This window comes from Nyctibius grandis, chromosome 18, assembly GCF_013368605.1.
Source record: "Nyctibius grandis isolate bNycGra1 chromosome 18, bNycGra1.pri, whole genome shotgun sequence".
In the NCBI taxonomy this organism is placed as follows: Eukaryota; Metazoa; Chordata; class Aves; order Nyctibiiformes; family Nyctibiidae; genus Nyctibius; species Nyctibius grandis.
This window is the reverse complement of record NC_090675.1, coordinates 8,858,221-8,877,589: the sequence shown is the minus strand read 5'-3', so window position 1 is coordinate 8,877,589 and position 19,369 is coordinate 8,858,221. Positions and strand designations below refer to the sequence as shown.

Sequence of the window (19,369 nt, the reverse complement as noted above, 5' to 3'; positions counted from 1 at the left end):
CGGCCGAGGGCAGGGAGCGCCGAGGAAGCTGCTGTCATTCTCCCGTGCGTGCCGCCCCGCCTCAGCCTACACAGCGGCACCGGGGCGTTTCCTTCACCTTCTTTCAGAGGCAGGGCCCCCGCAACTCCACTTGCCCCCCACCCCACGTGAGCCCGGGCCCCTCACAGCCGCGCTCCGCCCCGCGGGAGGCGCCGAGCGGCGCCGCGCGACCGCTCACCTCAGGCGACGGCGGCCCTCTGCGTCCGTCCTTCCCGCCTCCGCCCCGGCGCCAATCAGCTGACAGGAAGGAGCCCTGAGCCGCCAATCAGTAAATCGCAGACTGAGCCGCTCCCGCCTTCCACCTCTGCGCCATTAGAACCAATCACGGAGGACCTTGTTTGCTTCCGGGTTGTACCTGTTGCTGGGCAACCACGCGTTTACTGTGGGGGAAATTATATTGCAAAACACTTCAATACTTTTTATTATGTACCTTGTTTTAAGCATAAGTGCACTGTATTGAGAGCTAAAAAATGAGTAGTTGTTTTTATTAAAGAGAAGCTTTTAAATATCCCCCCACACGAAAGCCCCTGCCGGAGCAGGGCTGGGCCCTCAGTGCCCCGGGGGCTGCCCGCCCCTTAAACCCGGGACAAAGCTTAAATCAATACCGGCAACTCCCTCTGAAATTAAGTCATACGCTAGGTTTTTTTTATTTAAATACCACTACAGCATATAAAATTACACTTAGAACAGAGAAAAAAAATAAATACATTTAGTTTATTTACATCCTTTACATCAAGATGACAAATATACTCTGTAGCCAGACGGTGTTATCGGATGGTTCAGCACGCTGGTAATCCTGGAACGCAAACCCCAGTGTGTTTGGCAATTCAGTATCAGCCTCCCTAAATCACTGTCCAACATGGGCAGGAGACAAGCTATGCAAGGCTTTCTCACAGCCACACTAAAGTATAAGACCTTTATTTCTGGAATATAAACTGGCTTTAATTGAAAAATATTTTACTCATCTAAGGACCCTGGATGTTGTCACTTAAGAAAAGAGCAAGTGCTGGATTAACAAGCTGAGCAATTCACCTATGTTGAAGTACTACACTCAATTCTGGTACAACAGCCAAACCTTAATTTTCTTCCTCTGCTGCCAAAGCATGTGCTGCCTCACGTAAGAGCTTGTGCAACCTTCAAAACTCCCAAATATTGCAGCACACACCCCCTTCTGCAATGCCACTAAACACATCTGTCGAGGCTAAATCCTGCAGCTTTTGTATAGGAAAGAACAACCAATTTGACACACGAAGCACCAAAGATTCAGCCTTCTTGCCCACTGAGCTCCACGTAACCACTTCAGTGTGGCTGAAATCTGTCACTCCTTTCATTATAGGGAAAGTCACCCTCAACACTAATTTCTTTATTTAATTTTATCCTGATGACAACTTAAGACATCTTTGCACTTATTTCTTGAAGTCTTTCTCATCTCTTCTAAACTAAACCATCTGAGCTGCATTAAAAATACATATTCTTTAAAAATCATATTTATACAGCTCATTTTGTAGTACTAGCACCTTTTTTTAAAGAAACTTTTAGACCGGTTTCAAACTTTTAATGAAGACTGGCTGATCTTTAAATGAAGTTCCTGATCTTATGAACTGAAACTTTGACCAATGGTTTGAAACACACATAAAAAAAAGTTAAAGCATTTTCTTAGTACTCAGTGGGATGGTGCAAGTTACTTACACCACTTTTTCAAGTCTTCCTTGTAATATTTTATTCCATCTTGCTCTTCAAGGCTCTGGAAGGGCAGTTCATTTAGCTTAAGCAAAGCGCTTCAATTTCAAATTTTTCTTACCCATCATTTTGCTGTTTGCTCAACCAATTAAGCATTCACTTTTCAGAGTGTTAAAATTCCCTTTTGAGTGTATTGCTGTATCACTTCAGAAACCGAGCAAGCCTAAAAATCATGCTCAGTTTCACTGGAAATTATTTACCAACCTCCATCAGCCTCAAAAGTTTTCACTGGAAGCAATATAAGTCTCTTTAAATAATTCTTTCTTTTCAGCCATAACTGAATCGAATGAATGAAAAAGTGCACTTCTTGTGCTCCAGTTCCTCAGTCCACTTTCGCAGCTTTCTCCAAATCCAGGCACCACAGACCGTGGGACTAGCTACAGCACAATTTCATCTGCGTTCTTCCTATACTCCACTTACGCTCATGTTAATTATGTCAATGATAGTATTCTCAACACACTGGCATAACCGAACATCAGGGTCCCTGCTTGTGATGTCCCTTGAACAACTTTTGTTAGATGAATCTTTACAAAGTCCTGACACTTCATGTGGTTTCTCCTTTAGTTGCTGGAGACCTAGAGAGTTAAGAAGGAAAGTACATCTAAATAAATAAATAATTTTTAAAAATTGTTATATTACATCCACAACTCAAACATGCACGCTATGAAATTGCGAATTTGAGCCATCACTATTTCAGGCACCAACCTTAACTCCGCAGATTATTTCTAGAGACATTACAACATTTCTTTTTCATTTACCTAAGTCTGACTCCTTTTGGGTTTTTTATATTCCCTCTTACTCCTTTTAACATAAATATCCTGGCATAGATAGCATCAGGGAACCTTGTATCACATGAACAGAGCATTTGTCTTTAGACAAAAAAAAGAGCCAAAAACATGCTCAAGATCAGCTCACACACTTAAACAGCTAATCCGTGTTCACACATTCACATTCTGAAACACTAACATAATTTTCTCCCTGGAACCACAACGTTACTTTTGAAATACAAGGTACTTTACTTACGTGTAATAATTGGGTCGAAGTCTCTTGTCTGCGTAGCAACATCAGAGGCACAAACTTGTCCTATTTGTATCAGCAGAGACATAATATCCTCATACAAAGGAGGAAAGGCTTGACAGAATGACACCAAACAAGGCAGGGTTGGCATAAAAAAAGCATAGCGCTTCGACTGGGTTAAAACTACCAAGGAAAAGGAAATGGTTAAGTAAAAAAGGAATTATTATAAAAATCCAGCCAAGAATTGTTGTTACTTTCACAATTGTAATTAACACAGTGGCATTTTGGGGTTGCTGGAGTGCTTACCTGTGAGCAGGGTTCCCATCACATTGATAGCTAAACGAGCCACGCTGAGAGACTTAGGTAGTGCGTACTGGATACACAAAAATGAAAGTAATTGGATGGCAAATATCTGTTAAGTGGGTGAAAGGCAAAAGAGAAATAAGCAATAAAGTTACAGATTGCTTTGCACTTTCTATCCAAAGCTCCTGATGTAACTTAAGAGTTAGTAAATATTCCCTATTTCACCAATGAGCAAATGAAAGTCAGAGAAGCCTTAATAATAGTTATAGTGAAATTTTTCTGCTGACATTAAGAAAAAAACCCACACATTTAACATTAACCCAAGTACCAGCATTAGTGTTTCAGAATCTCTCCCACAGACACAATTTGTTCCAACATTAACAATGACCAACAAAGCAACAGGCAATTTACAAGATAATCCTTGTAAAAGCTGTTTAAGGTCCGATGTGTTCTAATTTTAACTTTAGTTGAGTGTCTCATTAGCAGTAACTTTATATTTGAGAAGGGATTAAATAAGAACAACTACGAAGTTGGCTTGATATAGAAAACAGAGGAATCTTTAGCCCAACAAATTCCAGTTACCTACAGCCAGCCAAATATGTGATCTCCCCTTGTCAAACTACACCAAATCAACGTCTACAAATTGCTTTAGCAAGTAACAATGAACGATTATTTGCCATTGTTTTTCATAATCATCACGAGAAGACCTTCAAAAATATTGGTGAAACATTTCACAAACTCCTGACTCCCCCTTTGCTGAGCCTGCAGTGAGAAGAAACCACCACTCTTCAGATTTAACTAGCATAACTTTGAGGAAAGCTGCACACGTCATTCTAGCAGGCTTTGCTCTTGCAGTTAGGGCAGGGAAAGAACCAGGAAGACAACTGACAAAGGAGAAATTTAAATTGATTTAGAAATTTACACCTCACAGTCTTGTCCCAAGCTTGTTTCAAGAAACAGTAGTAATACCCCTCAGAAAAAGATTTCATGAGAATGAATACAATTTTGATCTTAAGGCTGCTTCATCTGTTCTACAGAGTATCTTTGCAAAAAAGGTTTTTAAAATTTGAATCTTCATAGAAGTTTCTGTAGCTATAAAATATCAGATCAAAATTAAGTAGGCAAAACTTTTGCCAACTGATTTATATTCAATATAAAGAATGAAAGAAAGTCATTATTGAAAAGTGCTTTTATTCATGTTCTTGAAGGTAATATTGAAATTCATGAGTATTTCCTGAACAAGTGTACAGAGATATGTTAGAGGAGTTGTCACAATCCCTGTTTGAAGCGGATTTAAAGGCCGAGCCTTTAATTTAAGGTAAAAGTGCTACAGATATTACCTTAATATCCTAGGCAAGTTAGAACAGGACTTTTTTTAGCGATCCTTTTATTTTCTCCCCTTAACCAACACACCTCATCAGTGTTAACTAATTGTAGTGATTCTCAAAGGAGGCGACTGTACAGTACCTGTTTTTCAAGTTCAGGCTGGGCAATGAGCTCGGGTATGAAATCCAGACAGATGTGCATGGACGGAATCCCTGCCACTGTCAGCGCCAGAAGTTCACATGGGTAACCCTGTGTGAGTAAGAAAACAGATATGTCAAAAGTGTTTCAAAAATTCTGCTTCAATTAAGTTTTTTAATTAGATCTGCATTAATGCTTTTTTCAAAACTAATATACTTGTAAATCTCTTTTGTTCAGAATTATAGGCTGGTATCCCAAGGCAACATGAGGCAGGCTGAGTGACAAACCCAGGGTCTTTATCGATTATCGTCAATACCCAGAGGCACAAACAAAGCATGTGTTTAATGATGAGGAACAGGCATAGTTTAGGTGCTCCCTTCTCGGCTACCACACAGATTCCAAGCACTGAAATATGGAGGAAATGTAGGTACTACAAATTTGGCGAGACGGGAAGCAGAGAAGTGGGCCATTATAATTTCTGAGGAACACAACAACAGCATTCAACATCCTTTGAACACTTCATTTGGCTCTTTCTTAACCAGAGAAACCATGGAAGAACTAAAATAGCGCAAAGCAGACCTGGAAATGAACCAGTTTGACTATGTTGGGATCAGCTATATACATCTGATGCAGCAGACAGCAGATCAGACACTGGACCTCTCGAAGATTACACAGCAAGCTATCTTCTTCTTCTTCTAGTTCTGGACTCTTAGGGCCTGTGGTACTATGAACACTCTTCAGCAAACCGTGGACATTGCTGCTCTGGCCTTTCTCTTCTTCTGTAGGTAAGCAGATCTCTAGAAGAATCTGCACAGCAGCACTGTCCTGTGAAGAAAATAAGCAACAGAACATGCATAAAAAACCCCAGTGAAATCAGAGAAATCAAACACAAATTAATGACAATTTAAGAAACTGAAGACTGTCAGGTGGCTAGAATTTCTAGCTATAGATTTTTTTTTCTGTAGAATAGGAACAACTCAGTTCAAGAAACACAAACCCCAAAGAACATCAAAAACACCCAACACTTTACTGAATCAAGACTTAAAGGAGAACAAAAGCTTAATCCAACCAATCATCAAAATCACAGATCAAAAGAGTAATTTCAAATGAATCTCATATTGTATCAAAATAAATATCCAATGGTCCCTTAAAGCATCCAGATCAGAAAAAATAGGCACATGGCCATGTAATTCACAGCATTCAGAGGAGACTACGCTACTCATTTAAAGACAAAACTTCCTATTAACTCCAAAATCATCTTCTAACAGGGACTATATATGTGACATTCTCCAGACAGAGGTAAGAAGAGACTGCCTGCGAAACAGGATTACACAAGAATTCCCATCACGTCAAGCTACGTTAACCATTCTTCAGCCTCACGCTTCACAATGCTGGCTGCTTCTCTTAAATAATACAGTTCAAATCACCACGCATAGGTCTGTGACATTTCTTCATGTTTTACTGCTGCAAAGCTAAGTACAGAAAGAGCCTCTGGATAACACAAAGCAACAAGGCAAACGGGCTAGTAAGCAAAACGCTTCTGTTATAAGAGAAAAGAACACTACCAAAGCAGTTAACCAACACAACGCTTCAGACTAGAAAGCAGAAGACTGAAAATATTTAACAATCTGAATACAGAGGCAGTTTTCTTTTTCATGGTAACAGAAGTCAGCAAAGAAAAGAAGTAAAAAGGTCTCCTTTTTACATTTCCTGTTTCTATATTTCTGTTTTATCATTGTCTTTCCTCACATCATTTAATATCCATTTCTTTCCCCTTACCTGAGCTGCAAGCAATGCATTTTTTAATTCTTCCCTTGTAACTTCTGGGGCCTCTGGACCCATTGCACTGTTTTGGGATGGCCTAATATCCTGCTCTGCTGTTTCTTTTAGGTGAGAATTGAGGTAAGCTTTTGAAGCAAGAAGATATCCGTTCAACATGTGCAAAGTTACATCCATCAGAGGAGGACTCCTGATACGGGAACACATGATAAAATAAAGGCATCAACAATAAGACAGTAATAATATGAACAAACTAAAACCGCTCCTCAAAGGCTCATTTGGTTGCAGCCTGGTTCATACTAAAGTTGTTTTCTCTAACACAGCAACATACTAAAGGTCACAATCCCTTCTGCTGCCCTGCCATTCAGTTCTACTTCTCTCACGCACACACACGTATGCATACACTCTACAAAAACAAGGAACTGCTTTAAAGACTAATTTCTGATGAACAAAGGAAACCCAAAAAGTGTTGGCTGTATATGAAGTAAGGAAAAACAGTGACCTGAATGATGGGGAAAAATAAGGCAGATAAGTTCTGAACTGCTTCCACAACACTAAGACGACAGTTTTCAAATCACATTGCATCTCCCTAACAGTTTTAGAAACGTAGGATTTTCAATTTGCATCTGGGGCTGAAGGGACATATATTTAAATATTTCACCTACGGGCTGGGGATTAAAGATGTCATCAATAGAAAACTGAAGTCTAGCAGAGTTGTAGCAAATCAAATGAAAATTGGATTCATGGCTCAATTGCCAAAAGGCAAGGAGGGACAGATGCATATGAACAAGAACATGAAGCACAAATCAAGTTGACTATTAGCCATTTATTACGAACAAAAGGATAATAAAAAAATGGGAAAAAGAAACCACAACTGATAGAAAATGTGAAAAAAATACACAAGGAATAAAGCTAGGGCTGAAGTACATTTAAAATGATTAACTGTTATCCTTTTTAGAATAACACGCAATTTTCTTCATTACTATGAAAAAGCAAGGTTGTAATTTACAAATTGTGACTTATTATTTGCATTATTTCATATTCTCCTTAAAAGCTGCCCCATTGCTATCGGTTATTATCATTTTCACTACTAAAATTCTCATCTTATTCTTCTGCATCAGAGCCATAAAGCAGCGTTACACATCCTCTATCATCACTGACGTCTAGAAGAACTAATTTTTAAGTACTCCTAAAAGACTTTCTTGAGAAATTAAGCAAATCTCCCTTTGTCATATCCATCAAGCACCCACTGGCAGAAACTGTTACCCACAAAGATGGAATAGCTACAGGCCCATGAGGGATGGCAAAAGACAGTGTGCAGTGGAAGGATGTTACAGCTACAACCTCAACCACCACTACCACCATGTGGCAGCAGCCATTTTAAGCACGCTGCAATGACTATTTAGAACAAATTCCCACAAATCTAAAATGGATGATCTATGTACAAATCCCAAAGTTTCCAAAATAGAACTGAATGTAAGGTTGTCCAACAAGACACGCAGCTGGACAGCATGACATGCTGAAACAGCACGCACAGCTCGCTCAGTCCTCCGACCAACAAGCTTAATACAAAAAAGATGGAACTTACAAGGTCATATGATTAGTTTGAAAATATGTTCTCAAGTAGTGAAAGCTTTTAGAAGTTTTCTATGAAACACCTTTATGTTTAGCATTCGCTATGTACCAATGTAAGTGCCCCAGAACATAAAAAGCTGAAGGAGGGAGATGCTTACCTGTGAACTCTCTGATCACATCTTAGGACAATCAAAGGATCAATCATCAGATCATTCTGAGTGTATTTCTGCTGTCGGACTATTTTTACTGAAGGCTGCAGAGCATTAACAGTCATCACCCACAACCTAAAATTAGATTATTTTTACAATTTTGTAATAGACAATCCGTATGAGAAAAAGGATCACATAAGCATCTGGACAGTCTCTTGTCTCAGCTGTCTTTTTCTAGGCCTACGAAGGAGCAAAAACCTCATACTTCAATCGCAGCCCTTGAAGTTAACCAAGAATAGTTAACTTACATGCACTGGAATTACAGCAACCAAACTGTTTTCTCTGCAATAGAGCATCCAGTTGCTCAGAAGAGGCATGTTCTTACTAGAGTGAATTCATGTTTCATCAGTAATTCATCATAAACAATGTACACTATAAAACCATACTCTTATATTTTAAGCAAACTGTTGACTTCCTTACCCCAGAGAACAAGAAGTACCATCCTTTTAAATACAAAGGTTGAAATTTTCAACAAAGTAAAAAAGGAATGCAACTCCAACACATTCTATTCAGTCACAACCTCCAATTTCCCAGACAAAGGCATTATGTTATTATTTTTGAAACAGAAAGTGGTATTCCACCTATTTGCAACAACAAACTAAACAGTATTTTGAACCTACCTTCTTGGCATCACAGTGTTCAGAACCATCCAAAGTTTATTGACAGTCTGAAGGACCCTCCGAGGGACTCCAGCATTCAGCAAGCAATTCATATTTGATGTCAATACTTCTGCATAGGGGATCAATTCACCAGCTGAGAGAAGTGTTAAATGTTCTAAGATCTGCATCAGCTGGGTGTGATTTCCAGGCAGCATGGAAAATGCTACAAAATAAAGACAATGGGGTCTTGGTATAACTGGATTTCTGACATTTTTTCTGACTCCTTGACCTGAAGATTCATATATTAACGAGTTTGCAGCAGTACATTTTCACTATACAAATGCAGTATGATCAAATGAATTAAATGGTTACACACTTCCAAATCCGCTACATTCCAACCAATTTGGAAAGAACACTGCTTACTTCACATGAAGTTATTTACCTTCCTGGAGCTGTTTGGGAGAGTGATTCTTCGCAATGTTTGTAAGAAGCATCCTCCTCAGCAAGGCATCAGTGCCTGTGATCTGTTCCTCGCAGATCCAGTCTTCCACAATGCAGAGGTGTGGATAGTTAGTTGCAAGAAGGCGTAACAGTGCAGAATGCAAGCCTTTAGGGATATTAAGAAAGTATGTATCTTAGATTTTAAGTAGCTACATCTTTCACCTGAACATTTTCAATAACAGACCTTAACCGAATCCCTACTGAGATGTTCCATGAGCTTGCATGGTTATAGCCTGACATTCTAACTCCAACAGAAAGGAAAAGTTACCTTTTGGAAAGGTGGGAAGACCCTATAGTAACTCTTAAACTCAGTCTGGAATAATGAAAAATTCTTGGGCAATTCCTACTCTAAAACCTACCCTACGTATATAAGACCTACTCTAAAAAGAGCCGCCTTGTCAAACTTTCACTACTACTCTTCAAACATATCTGTACTCTCACGAGTTACTACAGACAGATTTTAAGAGAGGAATGAAAGCACACTATGAAACAGGTAATAGTCACAGAGCTGGAAACACGCCGAGCCTTCCTTCTTCACGCACATCAGACTTCCACCCACAGACATACCTCCCAGTTCCTGCTGCAGCCCTTGTGCCTGCCGGATGAGGTACTTGATTGGAATCTGATCCATTAATGCTGAAGAGTAAGACTTGGGTTTTTTCTGCATGGCAGCTATAAGGGAACAGGACAAGAAACCACACATTAACAGTTACACTTAGAAAAAATGATTTCCTCAACTGAATCAATAAAGAAAATGTAAAGCACTTGTCTCTATATTATCCAGGTAAAATACAGAAAATCCCAACTAATTCCCATTAAAGTATTAAATTAAGCTCTTCAGGAAATGATTTCTATGAACATTTGTACTTATAAGATTTTTCCTGACATTTAGATTTGTTCCTGAGATCTCCATACTATCTTTGACCAAGTCCAAGTGATTTTGAGATCACAGCTCAAACCTGCACTTTCTTTATTCAAGGTTTTTTATTCTTAAACAAAATGGTTATCAGTTAGTACACAAGATTCAAACTGTTGGCACACCCAACACCACGCAGTGAGATGGAATTTATAAATGCAAGAAGAACTGTAATTGATTTTATAGTATTTCAGTCTTTCTTGAATAACATGAAGAAAATAGCACTGATGAATGCTGGAAGTTTTGCATAAAAAGGGCAGGTAAAACCACCCACCAGATATCAACACTATGTGTTCACTGAATTAAACTCTGTCAATAAACTCTCAGTTTCAAAGGTAAAAAGGGATCATTCAGTATTGTCAACTATAAAACTGCCAACCCAAAGAAATGTGTGTGCAAGTTTGATGACACAAATAAATGAAGATCTGAAGTAATTAAGAAGTCTTTGATAATTGTTGCCGTATTTATTAGATGGCCATAAACATTTCTGGCAACTTTTTGGCCAGCTTGGACCTTTTTTAATTTGGAAAACAAATTACTCAACTACAGAGTTTTCACAGAAACTTTACCTCCTTAATTTCTACAGCAATGCTGCATTTATTACAAGAACCTAAACTTTTTATGCTGTGCATGAATCTGACAGCAACATGAATTTTGGTTATCGTAAGAATTCCGCTCGTTGCATCTGATGTTCAGTTGCTCTGTTTTCCCCCGATGCACTCACACATACCGAGTATCTTCGTGTTCGCCAGAAGCGCTTCTTCGTACGACAGGACATAGTAGAGGACAAGCAATTGTGTTGTGATGCTGTATCGTTGAGTAACACGAGTATTTTCTCCCTGTACATAAAACCACATACAAAGGTCATGCTGCATTCCTGATTCTTGAGAATAAAAATTTGGATTTACGTGAAAATATGAAGAAAGATAACGCAGTAAGCCCTGTATAAAAATATCAAGCCATATGAGGTGCAACCTGAAAGTTGTAGGGAACTTTGATTTTTGTTTTTCTTTTTTATTAATTCTATTTTTTTTTTTTTTTAATAAGCTTCAAACATAAAATGTATTTTTGCTATCTTGGGACACTATAATAAGGAGGAGTCCCAGGATTCCAACACAAGTCAATGCCTGCCACTCATTCTAACATGTGTCCAATACCATGTCTCACACTTCTATCAAAATGAAAGTTTCTTTCAGAAACAGCTAAGAGAGCTTCAGTTAAACAGTATTTTTATCTAACAAGATCAAGTTGGTACAAAAACTATACAAACCCTACATAAACACCTCCCCTTTTCAATCCATGAAGTGCTTTTACTATACAGGCATTAAAGACAAAAAGTGAGGCAACTTACAGAATCTGTGTCACGCACGTATACAAAATACTGAACCACATGTTCACATCAGAGTACATGAAAGAAGCAAACAAATCATTTACCCCAGCGAGCCCTTGAAAAACATTCAGTATCTCCTGTTCCGTGACAGGCTGATTTGTGGCCTCTGGGTTGGATTTAGACGCAGGAGTAAGAATAGAGTTAATGTAGACATCAATAAGAGGAAGCAACTGAGGATGGAGTGGGGTGGTGGTTTCACAGAGCTGCCGATAGATCCAGTCCTAGAAAAAAACATGCCATTACATGTTCAGGTTCAAAGCTGGAGGGCACTTTATCTTGTCTACAAGTACATCCCCTTTTAATGAGTTACAAAAAATGGAACTGAATGAGGCTTTGACTTTGGAAAGCGTTAATACCAGTTCTGAGTTCAGCCTGGTCATAAACTGTGTGTCCTGGACCCTGCTCTGTACAGGCGTACCAATAAAACTTGCCCTGGCTGGAAATATTCTGACTATGATTTTATGAAGTGCAGACAGGGGGAGAGAGATAACTTTCTTAGTTATTTTAGTTAGTTTCTTTAGTTATTTTTAACTTCACTGAGTTGTGGTCTCTGGATTACAGAGCTAAAACTGGGTACCCTAACTTAATACACAGTTCCTTCTTAAATTACATGGTAATAGGCTGTAAGATTCATCAAGAATTCTGTTCCTACAATTCAACCAAAAAAAACAGCCTGCAAAACCTAGTAAACATTCAAATTATGAAAAGAAATAAAATGAAGGTCATACCTTAATAGATACTTTGTGTTTGGTGAATGATCGACTTTTTAAAAGCTGATAAATGCAGTGAATAGGTAAAAACCCAGTAATGTTGGCGCTGAGATTGCCTGTAACAGGCACGCGAACTGCGTGGGCTGTAACAACCTAAAGGAAAGTTATAATTAACACAAAAAATACCACAAATATTCATCTTATCACAAAGCATAAGCACAAGGTGACAAAGTCGCACAGCTACATTCTTTCTGGCATCTACTTGGTTTTGGTTGTTTGGAAGCTGAAGAACATTTTCATGTAGTTTAATAGAGTATGTGTAAAACTGTAGCACACGTACTACATTTATGCACAATTTCCTGCTACTGCAAAAAAATAATGTCATAGTGGACAAATCTTCTCCTTTGCTTCCTCATTACTTAAAAAAGCCAAGTGTTCAAAAAACATAATCACATCAGAGTACAAAAGGAAAGAGCCAAGGCTCTTCAGTACCAGCAGGGCTTGGATTCTTCTTGTAGGTCAAACTGAAGTGATTACTGAAGAAAGAAAAACAGAAAGAAAGGAAAAAAAAAAGGGGGGGGCGGGAAGGCCTAGGCTTAAAATACCTGTTCAGTGAAAATCTCCTGTGTGAAGATTGTCTTCATCCTGCTGAGCGAGCTGGGCTTAATAACAATCTGGAACAAAGAACAAAGTTGCAATTTTAAGTTCTAGCTTTCTTATAAATAATTACTGCAAATTTATTTTACAAACTTTTAACTTTTAACCTTTTTAAACTTGTCTTCACTGGGCTAAAAGGGAAACATTCATATCTACACTTCAAATGTAAACCAAAAATATTTTCAAATGTCACAAGTTCATCACTCCACATCTTCCTTATGCTAAAAACTACCTACCTAACTTTTATACTAGGTGAGACACTGTTACATGATACTAAATTGAAGGTAAGCCTCCCTCAGAAATTTTCAGAAATTAGTATTTACATATAGAGATATTTCTTTAAACTATTTAAAATAAAAAGTTTGCAGCTCAGTTTGGAAACTACTTCAACTAGTCTTCCAAAAAAGTTCATTTCCTGCAAATAATGATTTCAACGAGTCAGCACTTTTTAAAGATACTTTTATCTAACACTCCTCTGTATTAAGAGGCACACATAATTTACTGTTTTTCTAGAGAGATTTTTACTCATTTTTTTACTTTACATTTGTTTTAAGTATATTAGCAAAAGCGAAGTTCTTTATATCAAAACTAAAGTAAATACAAGAGTATAAACACACAGTAAAAAGTTACTTTTAACAGAGAAATGTATGTGATAGAAGCAGTTTAGGATTTACCTTCATTCCCAAGGTGGAGCAGACCAAATCAATGATAGCACTGAGCTGATTACTATGGAAATACATGGCTACCAAGAGAAGCATCTCTCCAAAAGAAGCAGACACACCAGAAATGCTAATGATAACAAAGAGGAAGAGTTAATTTCCAACAGGACTTAACTAAATGTGAGGTTACTGGCATCATTAAGAACAAAAGAAGCCTGCTCTCACCTCTCAAAGTAAGCTTCTTCCTTTATCATCCAACTAAGCCACATTACCATGAGTTGCTCCTGTTCCGGGGTGCTGCACAAAGAAAATCCATAAAAGATCCTTTTCCCAGGAACTATCGATAGTTTTACTAACAATCACTAGCAGAAAAGCTGGTATTTGAGGAGTCTTATGCGAGGAGACTTTTTGTCCCTTTCACTTCAGCATCAAACAGTTGATCAGCACTGATATTTAACAAAAACCTCAGTCCAGCTGTCAGGTAAGTTCCTGTCTTGAATGCACACAGCAGAAAGCTACATCCATTAAATACCTTCACTGCCACTCTTTTGAACAGGGTCTCTAAAAAATTTAGCCATAAACTTGTTCAATGGAAAAGTAAACTACTAAGGCCTGCTTTAGCCTTCAAAACCACTCCAAATGAAGCTAATGCCGATGCTCCCCTCTCAAAAGATTTGCTACGAACAGGAAGGAGAGCAGAGCGGAATATTAATGTGAGACAAATCCCTTCAACCACCATATGGAGATTTGTATAAAGAATTAGGAGAGAAAAACCGCAGCTCTGGGGAGGTCATTGCCTTAGCGGTGCTAAAACAGTAAGATCTTTGCAAAGCTCCTCCTTTATGGAGAGGTACCTGACAAGAGTGGAGAAGGCCAGAAGCATACAAAAGGAAAGAGACACAAAGCGAACACCAGCGGGAGTTGCTGGAGGCCGGCTGGTCATCAGCTGCAGTAGCTGCTCAGCTTCTTCATCAGTTGGCCTGAACAGGGCAGAAAAAGAACAAAACCCACGTCACTAATTTAAAAGTGAAGAGATTTCCGATTTTATTTCAATGGTTAAAGATTAAATTTTCACTGTTACTTAATCTGATTATCAAATTGCCATCAATAAACGAGTGCCAAGATTAACTGGCATTTCTCTCTGAACTTAAAAGACATAAAAATCTCTGTTAAGAGACAGTAACAGTGAGAAAACATCCCCAGGATATAATCTTGCCCTTTAGTATAAAATACCTACATTAAAACTAACAATGCATGAAGATGCTACATTAGCACTCTCTAAAAAGTAAGAGCAGAGGAACAGAAATCCTAAATTCATGGAGTGTACGGTGCTAGAGTTTTCAGCTTTCTCTTCTACACACTGCTCCAACCACCTAGGCCTGAACTTCTTCTAACGAGCCAGCAGAACTGATTTTGCAGCGTTAAAGAGAGCACCACATTTCTTGCGTTATTTTAGATAAAACAGTCAGCAAAGTTGATAAACGGACCTTTACCATTAGAATGAAAAAACTTTTCTGCCGAGAATAGTACCGGAAAGTAGAAACCACACCCGTCTCCAGGGACCTCAGCATTACATATTTGCTCTCTGCATTATAGAGATAAATAAACTCCACAAACTGGCAACTCCAGCCCTCAGCACGTGAGAAGGGCCTCCCCTAGTGCTAAGACTCCTTCAAGGACACAATGCCATTAACAGACAGCTCATGTTCAAAGTTCCAAAGCCCTCAACCTCTGTTTAAATGGACAGACAGTGAATAAAAAACACAGAGCATTAAAACACTCATTACTTCAGCCCAGCAATCCCCATCAAAGCGCAATAGAGACGTAACAACGCGCTGGCTTTCACGACATGCTCTTCCTTCAGTCCTGAATACACAGACACATTCGGCTCCGTATCAACATCTGCTTCTTCAACAATGTGTGTGCTGCGAACCGTGGGAAGGATTCCCATGAGCTCCAGGAGCAGCTGCCTCCTCATTTGCCAAAGCACAGAACTGATATTATCTCTTTTTCTCTGTGTAAGAGGTTAAAAGATGAGAACAACAATGTAAAATTCATCCCATCAAACAATGTATTACATAAGAGGTTCCATAATGATGAAGTCAAGGGAGAAAAAAGACAGGGGAGTTGGGGGGAAAAAGGAATTTTTTTAAAAATACAATTTTCAGTACTAGGGCAACAGGCAGCACATGCTCACGTTACAACAGCTTATTACATCAAAGCACAAACTTTAACTAACCCAATTAACTGAGCAAGTCCAGACACACCTTCCTATTGTGAACACTGAGGATGAACGTATTTATCAGGCAAACATTACAAATGTAGAATTCCCTGGTTTCCACACCTATTGAACAACCAAAGAGCTGCCTTCAGGGACACTATTTATAGACCTGACATCCCAAAAGAAGAGGTTGCCTTGTACAGGTTGCTCCAAGACGTGCAACAGGATTTATATTCATTCAGACAAACATGGGTGCCCACATCCAGAAGAGTTACAGCAAGCTACAAGAATATTTTTTTAAAAGCAGAATATTGAAAGATTTTCGTACCTGTTGGCCATTTCGGATAAAAGTTCCAAACCAAGTTCGAACCTTTGCATTTGTTCCAAGTAGCAAACCACTCACAAAACACACCAGGTCACTCACTCCATCCTCTGAAGCTTCGTTTTTGGTGTGATCCAAGGTCAAAGCCACACCAAGACCTGGTAGATGACACTCTTCCACCTAGACAGAACGCTCAGGCTCAATCATCTTTTTTTGTTTTTAAAGCTCCAGTAAGGTTCATAATTATGATTCTCGTGACAGACTAATGACAGACTTACCACCATGCCTCGGACTCTCAGAGCTTGGGAAGGGTTCATTTTACACAGGTGGCGAAGTGCTTCTGTTCTGCGACGGCCTCCAACACTTTCCTCATCCTGCCGTTCACCGTTCTTAATCAAACCTCTACAGACTAAACACCCAACAGGAGGTGTAAGTAATTCTGGCCTTTCCAACAGAAAGCCACATAAACAGAAACAGACAAAGCCAAGTCGTTCTGTTCAGGTCACTACAATTTATTAGCTGGGCCACATAAATCTTGTTCAGGCAAGAACTGATGATCTACACTATATAAGCAGAACGAGGAAATGGTCCTTCTCCTCAGAGAAATTACAGGGTCGTTACAGGTTTATGCATCATCCAATTACTACTTGTACTCTTATCTAATCCAACCTGTGCATCTGGCAGCCCTGGAGACTGAAATCTTATTGCGAGGCAAGGGATGCTGAACAGGCAACGCCAATACAAATTTTTCACCTTGTAATATGGCTCAATCTAAGGGACAAGAACTATTAGAAGGCTAGACCAGGTTCCTATTTGCAGTCATTCACTGCCCGAGTCTGCCTTTAGAAAGGTGACCCACCGATGAAAAGCTGCAACATGCACACAATGACTCTACAAAAAAGGGGAATCAACATGATGAGAACAGGAGCCCATCAGCACCTCTAGGTACAAATGCATCCAAGTTATATCTCGTAAGTCAAATGCTCTCCTGTTCAAATATTTAAGACACGTGGTTTAGTCCAGAATTAACTATATTGCTAGAAATAATTTCAAACCTTTAGAAAAAGTAAGCAGGACAAGAAGAAAGTGTAACTCACCCTCATTAAAGCTATCAGGAACATTGGCCACCAGAAGGCAGAGGAACCAGGCTCCGTTCTTAACATGCAACAGAGCTTCAGCCACATCAACTATTGGCAACAGTGATGGCAGCTCTGGATAAAAAGAGGGTTTTAGAAGTCACAGTGTTTCACTGTGAAACAAATAAAACCTTGCTTCTAATATGCATTTCAGTAACACGCTCAAATCAATAAATGGAAAATCAATCTGTGATCTATTCCTCCTTCTAAGAGCTGACAGCCTACATTAACTTTAAATCAGTCACAACAGCTCCAGAAGTTATTTTTATGTTTGTAAGAAGTTAGAAAACACTACAAATACAGAATACTATACCTGCTTGCAAAATGCAGAGAACATCTGCTGCCTCCTCCAGATAAACAGGACTCTCGAAGAGCTCAGAAGATTTGAGAAAAAATTCACCATTTGACTCTGACACCTACAAGACAGTATTCATCATCACTGAACAGGCTTTATGAAGCAGTTTGTCTGATCAGTCTTTTATGGCTTTAAATTCAGCAGATTGAATACATTAAAAACTTTCAAAAATGTACAGCTATAAACACAGAACAGGCAAGAAAAGTGTTTAGCACAAGAAATATTTACTAGCGGAAATACTTCAATACAGTTGGTGCCATTGCTTTTTTCTGGAAAAAACAAATAGTTCACTGAGAATTCTAAAAACACGGTAAGTTTACACAAGGAAACTAAAATGTGGGGGGGGGCAGTGAGGAGAAGGGGGTAGGAGAAATACAGTGGCTGCAATAGGAGTAAAGAACTGGATAGAGAAAAGTAATAATTTCATTTTCAATTATAATTTCTGCAAATATGATTTGAGTACAGCATATTAGAGAATATACAGAGCCTATATCATATTAGAAATGATTACCCTCATTTGTTCTGAGGAAGAAAGACTTCCTCGAGGAAGCTGGGTTCATAAGTTTAATCACAAACCACCATTCAATCAGACTGAGACTTTAAGTCTTGGTGAAGCAGGTAAGAACTGGAGAAGAGTACTCACACACAGCAGCAGCACCAGAAACAGCACCAGACAGCGTGTCAGCCTGCCCAGGGTGCGTTTTCCCTGACACAAAATTCATTAAGTGTCTGGATATGGAGAAATTTACCTTATTCATAATTGCTAGTAATTCGCTAAGCACGAGGCGAAGCCGACGAGGTGAATCGCTGTGTTCAAACTCCAGTGTCAGCCCGTGCTGAAGCTGCGACACCAAGATGCTTTCTCCGCTCCCTCCTCCTAGCTTGTGCCTAACAGACAATTAAAAACAACTATTAAACGCTTCTGCAAACACAGCAATTTTATCCGTTAAAGGAAGACAGTAATTCTGTACGGATTTCTTCGATCATGCTAACAATCAGAAAAGACTGTTGCAACTATAGGACATTACAAAATCGCCTTCAGCACGTTACTGAATATGAGCTCAGACAATATGACCACAATTTCGAGGCCTCTGCTCCCCAGCAGCACAGACAACAGTCAGGACAGAGCATCCACCTGCCCGGCCTCTCCCCCTCGCACAGGCGTCCCAGCCACTTCCCTGCCCGCTCTCAGGCCGGGCAGCCCCCGCGCGGCACGGGGAGGAGACCCCCAAGCCAGACAAGGGACCCAGCTCCCTCTGTGCTGCTCTGCCAAACACCGGGGTTCTCCTGAGAGATTTTCAAGGGACACGATCGGGCAGCTCAGTGGGCGCTTCAACAACAAACCAACCGGCAGGAAAAGCCACACAGCCGTTCTCTGCGTTACCGGAGCTGCTGCTCTTTGCTGGCGTCCTGCTCTAGGGCGTGGAAGTCCACGGAGAGCAGGGCCACGATGGAGTTGACCGCCTCCACGCCCGAGAGGAGCCGCAGGATGAGCTTCTTGTCCTGCGCCCAGCTCTGGCTCTGGTCGGCGGGGGCGCAGAGGGCCATGCGCACCAGGCAGGGCAGCAGCAGCCGCAGCTCGGGATCGCTCAGCGCGGCCAGGCGCACCACGTCCACCTTCTGCATCGCCTCGAAGGCGTAGGGGCTGACGAACTGGAGGCCGGAGCACTCCGCCATGGCGGCCCCTCGCGCGGCCTCTCCCCGCGCCCAACCCTCGCCGCCCGCCTCTTCCGGCGCAGGCCGAGCGCGTCACGGCGCAGGAAGTGACGTCACGCCG

General features: G+C 40.1%; 1 protein-coding gene across 1 annotated transcript; it reads right to left on the bottom strand.

The window, feature by feature from the left end:
* Positions 1-662: 662 nt before the first annotated feature.
* Positions 663-19,310, bottom strand: INTS2 (integrator complex subunit 2). The gene is made up of 24 exons (XM_068415497.1): positions 18,977-19,310; positions 18,342-18,480; positions 17,551-17,653; positions 17,199-17,312; positions 16,380-16,510; positions 16,108-16,281; positions 15,346-15,572; positions 14,413-14,538; positions 13,784-13,855; positions 13,574-13,688; positions 12,848-12,916; positions 12,261-12,395; positions 11,577-11,753; positions 10,873-10,981; positions 9,794-9,898; positions 9,168-9,332; positions 8,747-8,948; positions 8,076-8,201; positions 6,343-6,532; positions 5,143-5,388; positions 4,567-4,674; positions 3,103-3,208; positions 2,803-2,979; positions 663-2,354 (listed from the first exon to the last, which is right to left on the bottom strand). Exons 1-24 carry the CDS (start codon positions 19,267-19,269, stop codon positions 2,185-2,187), a joined length of 3,579 nt encoding a protein of 1,192 aa, XP_068271598.1. The 5' UTR covers positions 19,270-19,310; the 3' UTR covers positions 663-2,184.
* Between the last annotated feature and the right edge of the window lie 59 nt (positions 19,311-19,369).

Excerpts from the sequence above, each read along its gene's own strand:
- INTS2 (XM_068415497.1), bottom strand. The coding sequence starts at position 19,269 with ATGGCGGAGTGCTCCGGCCTCCAGTTCGTCAGCCCCTACGCCTTCGAG. Across the intron at positions 12,917-13,573 it reads GCTCCACCTTGGGAATGAAG|ATTGTTATTAAGCCCAGCTC; the intron begins GTAAATCCTAAA and ends TCTTTGTTCCAG. Across the intron at positions 9,899-10,872 it reads GGCGAACACGAAGATACTCG|CTGCCATGCAGAAAAAACCC; the intron begins GTATGTGTGAGT and ends GTTCCCTTATAG.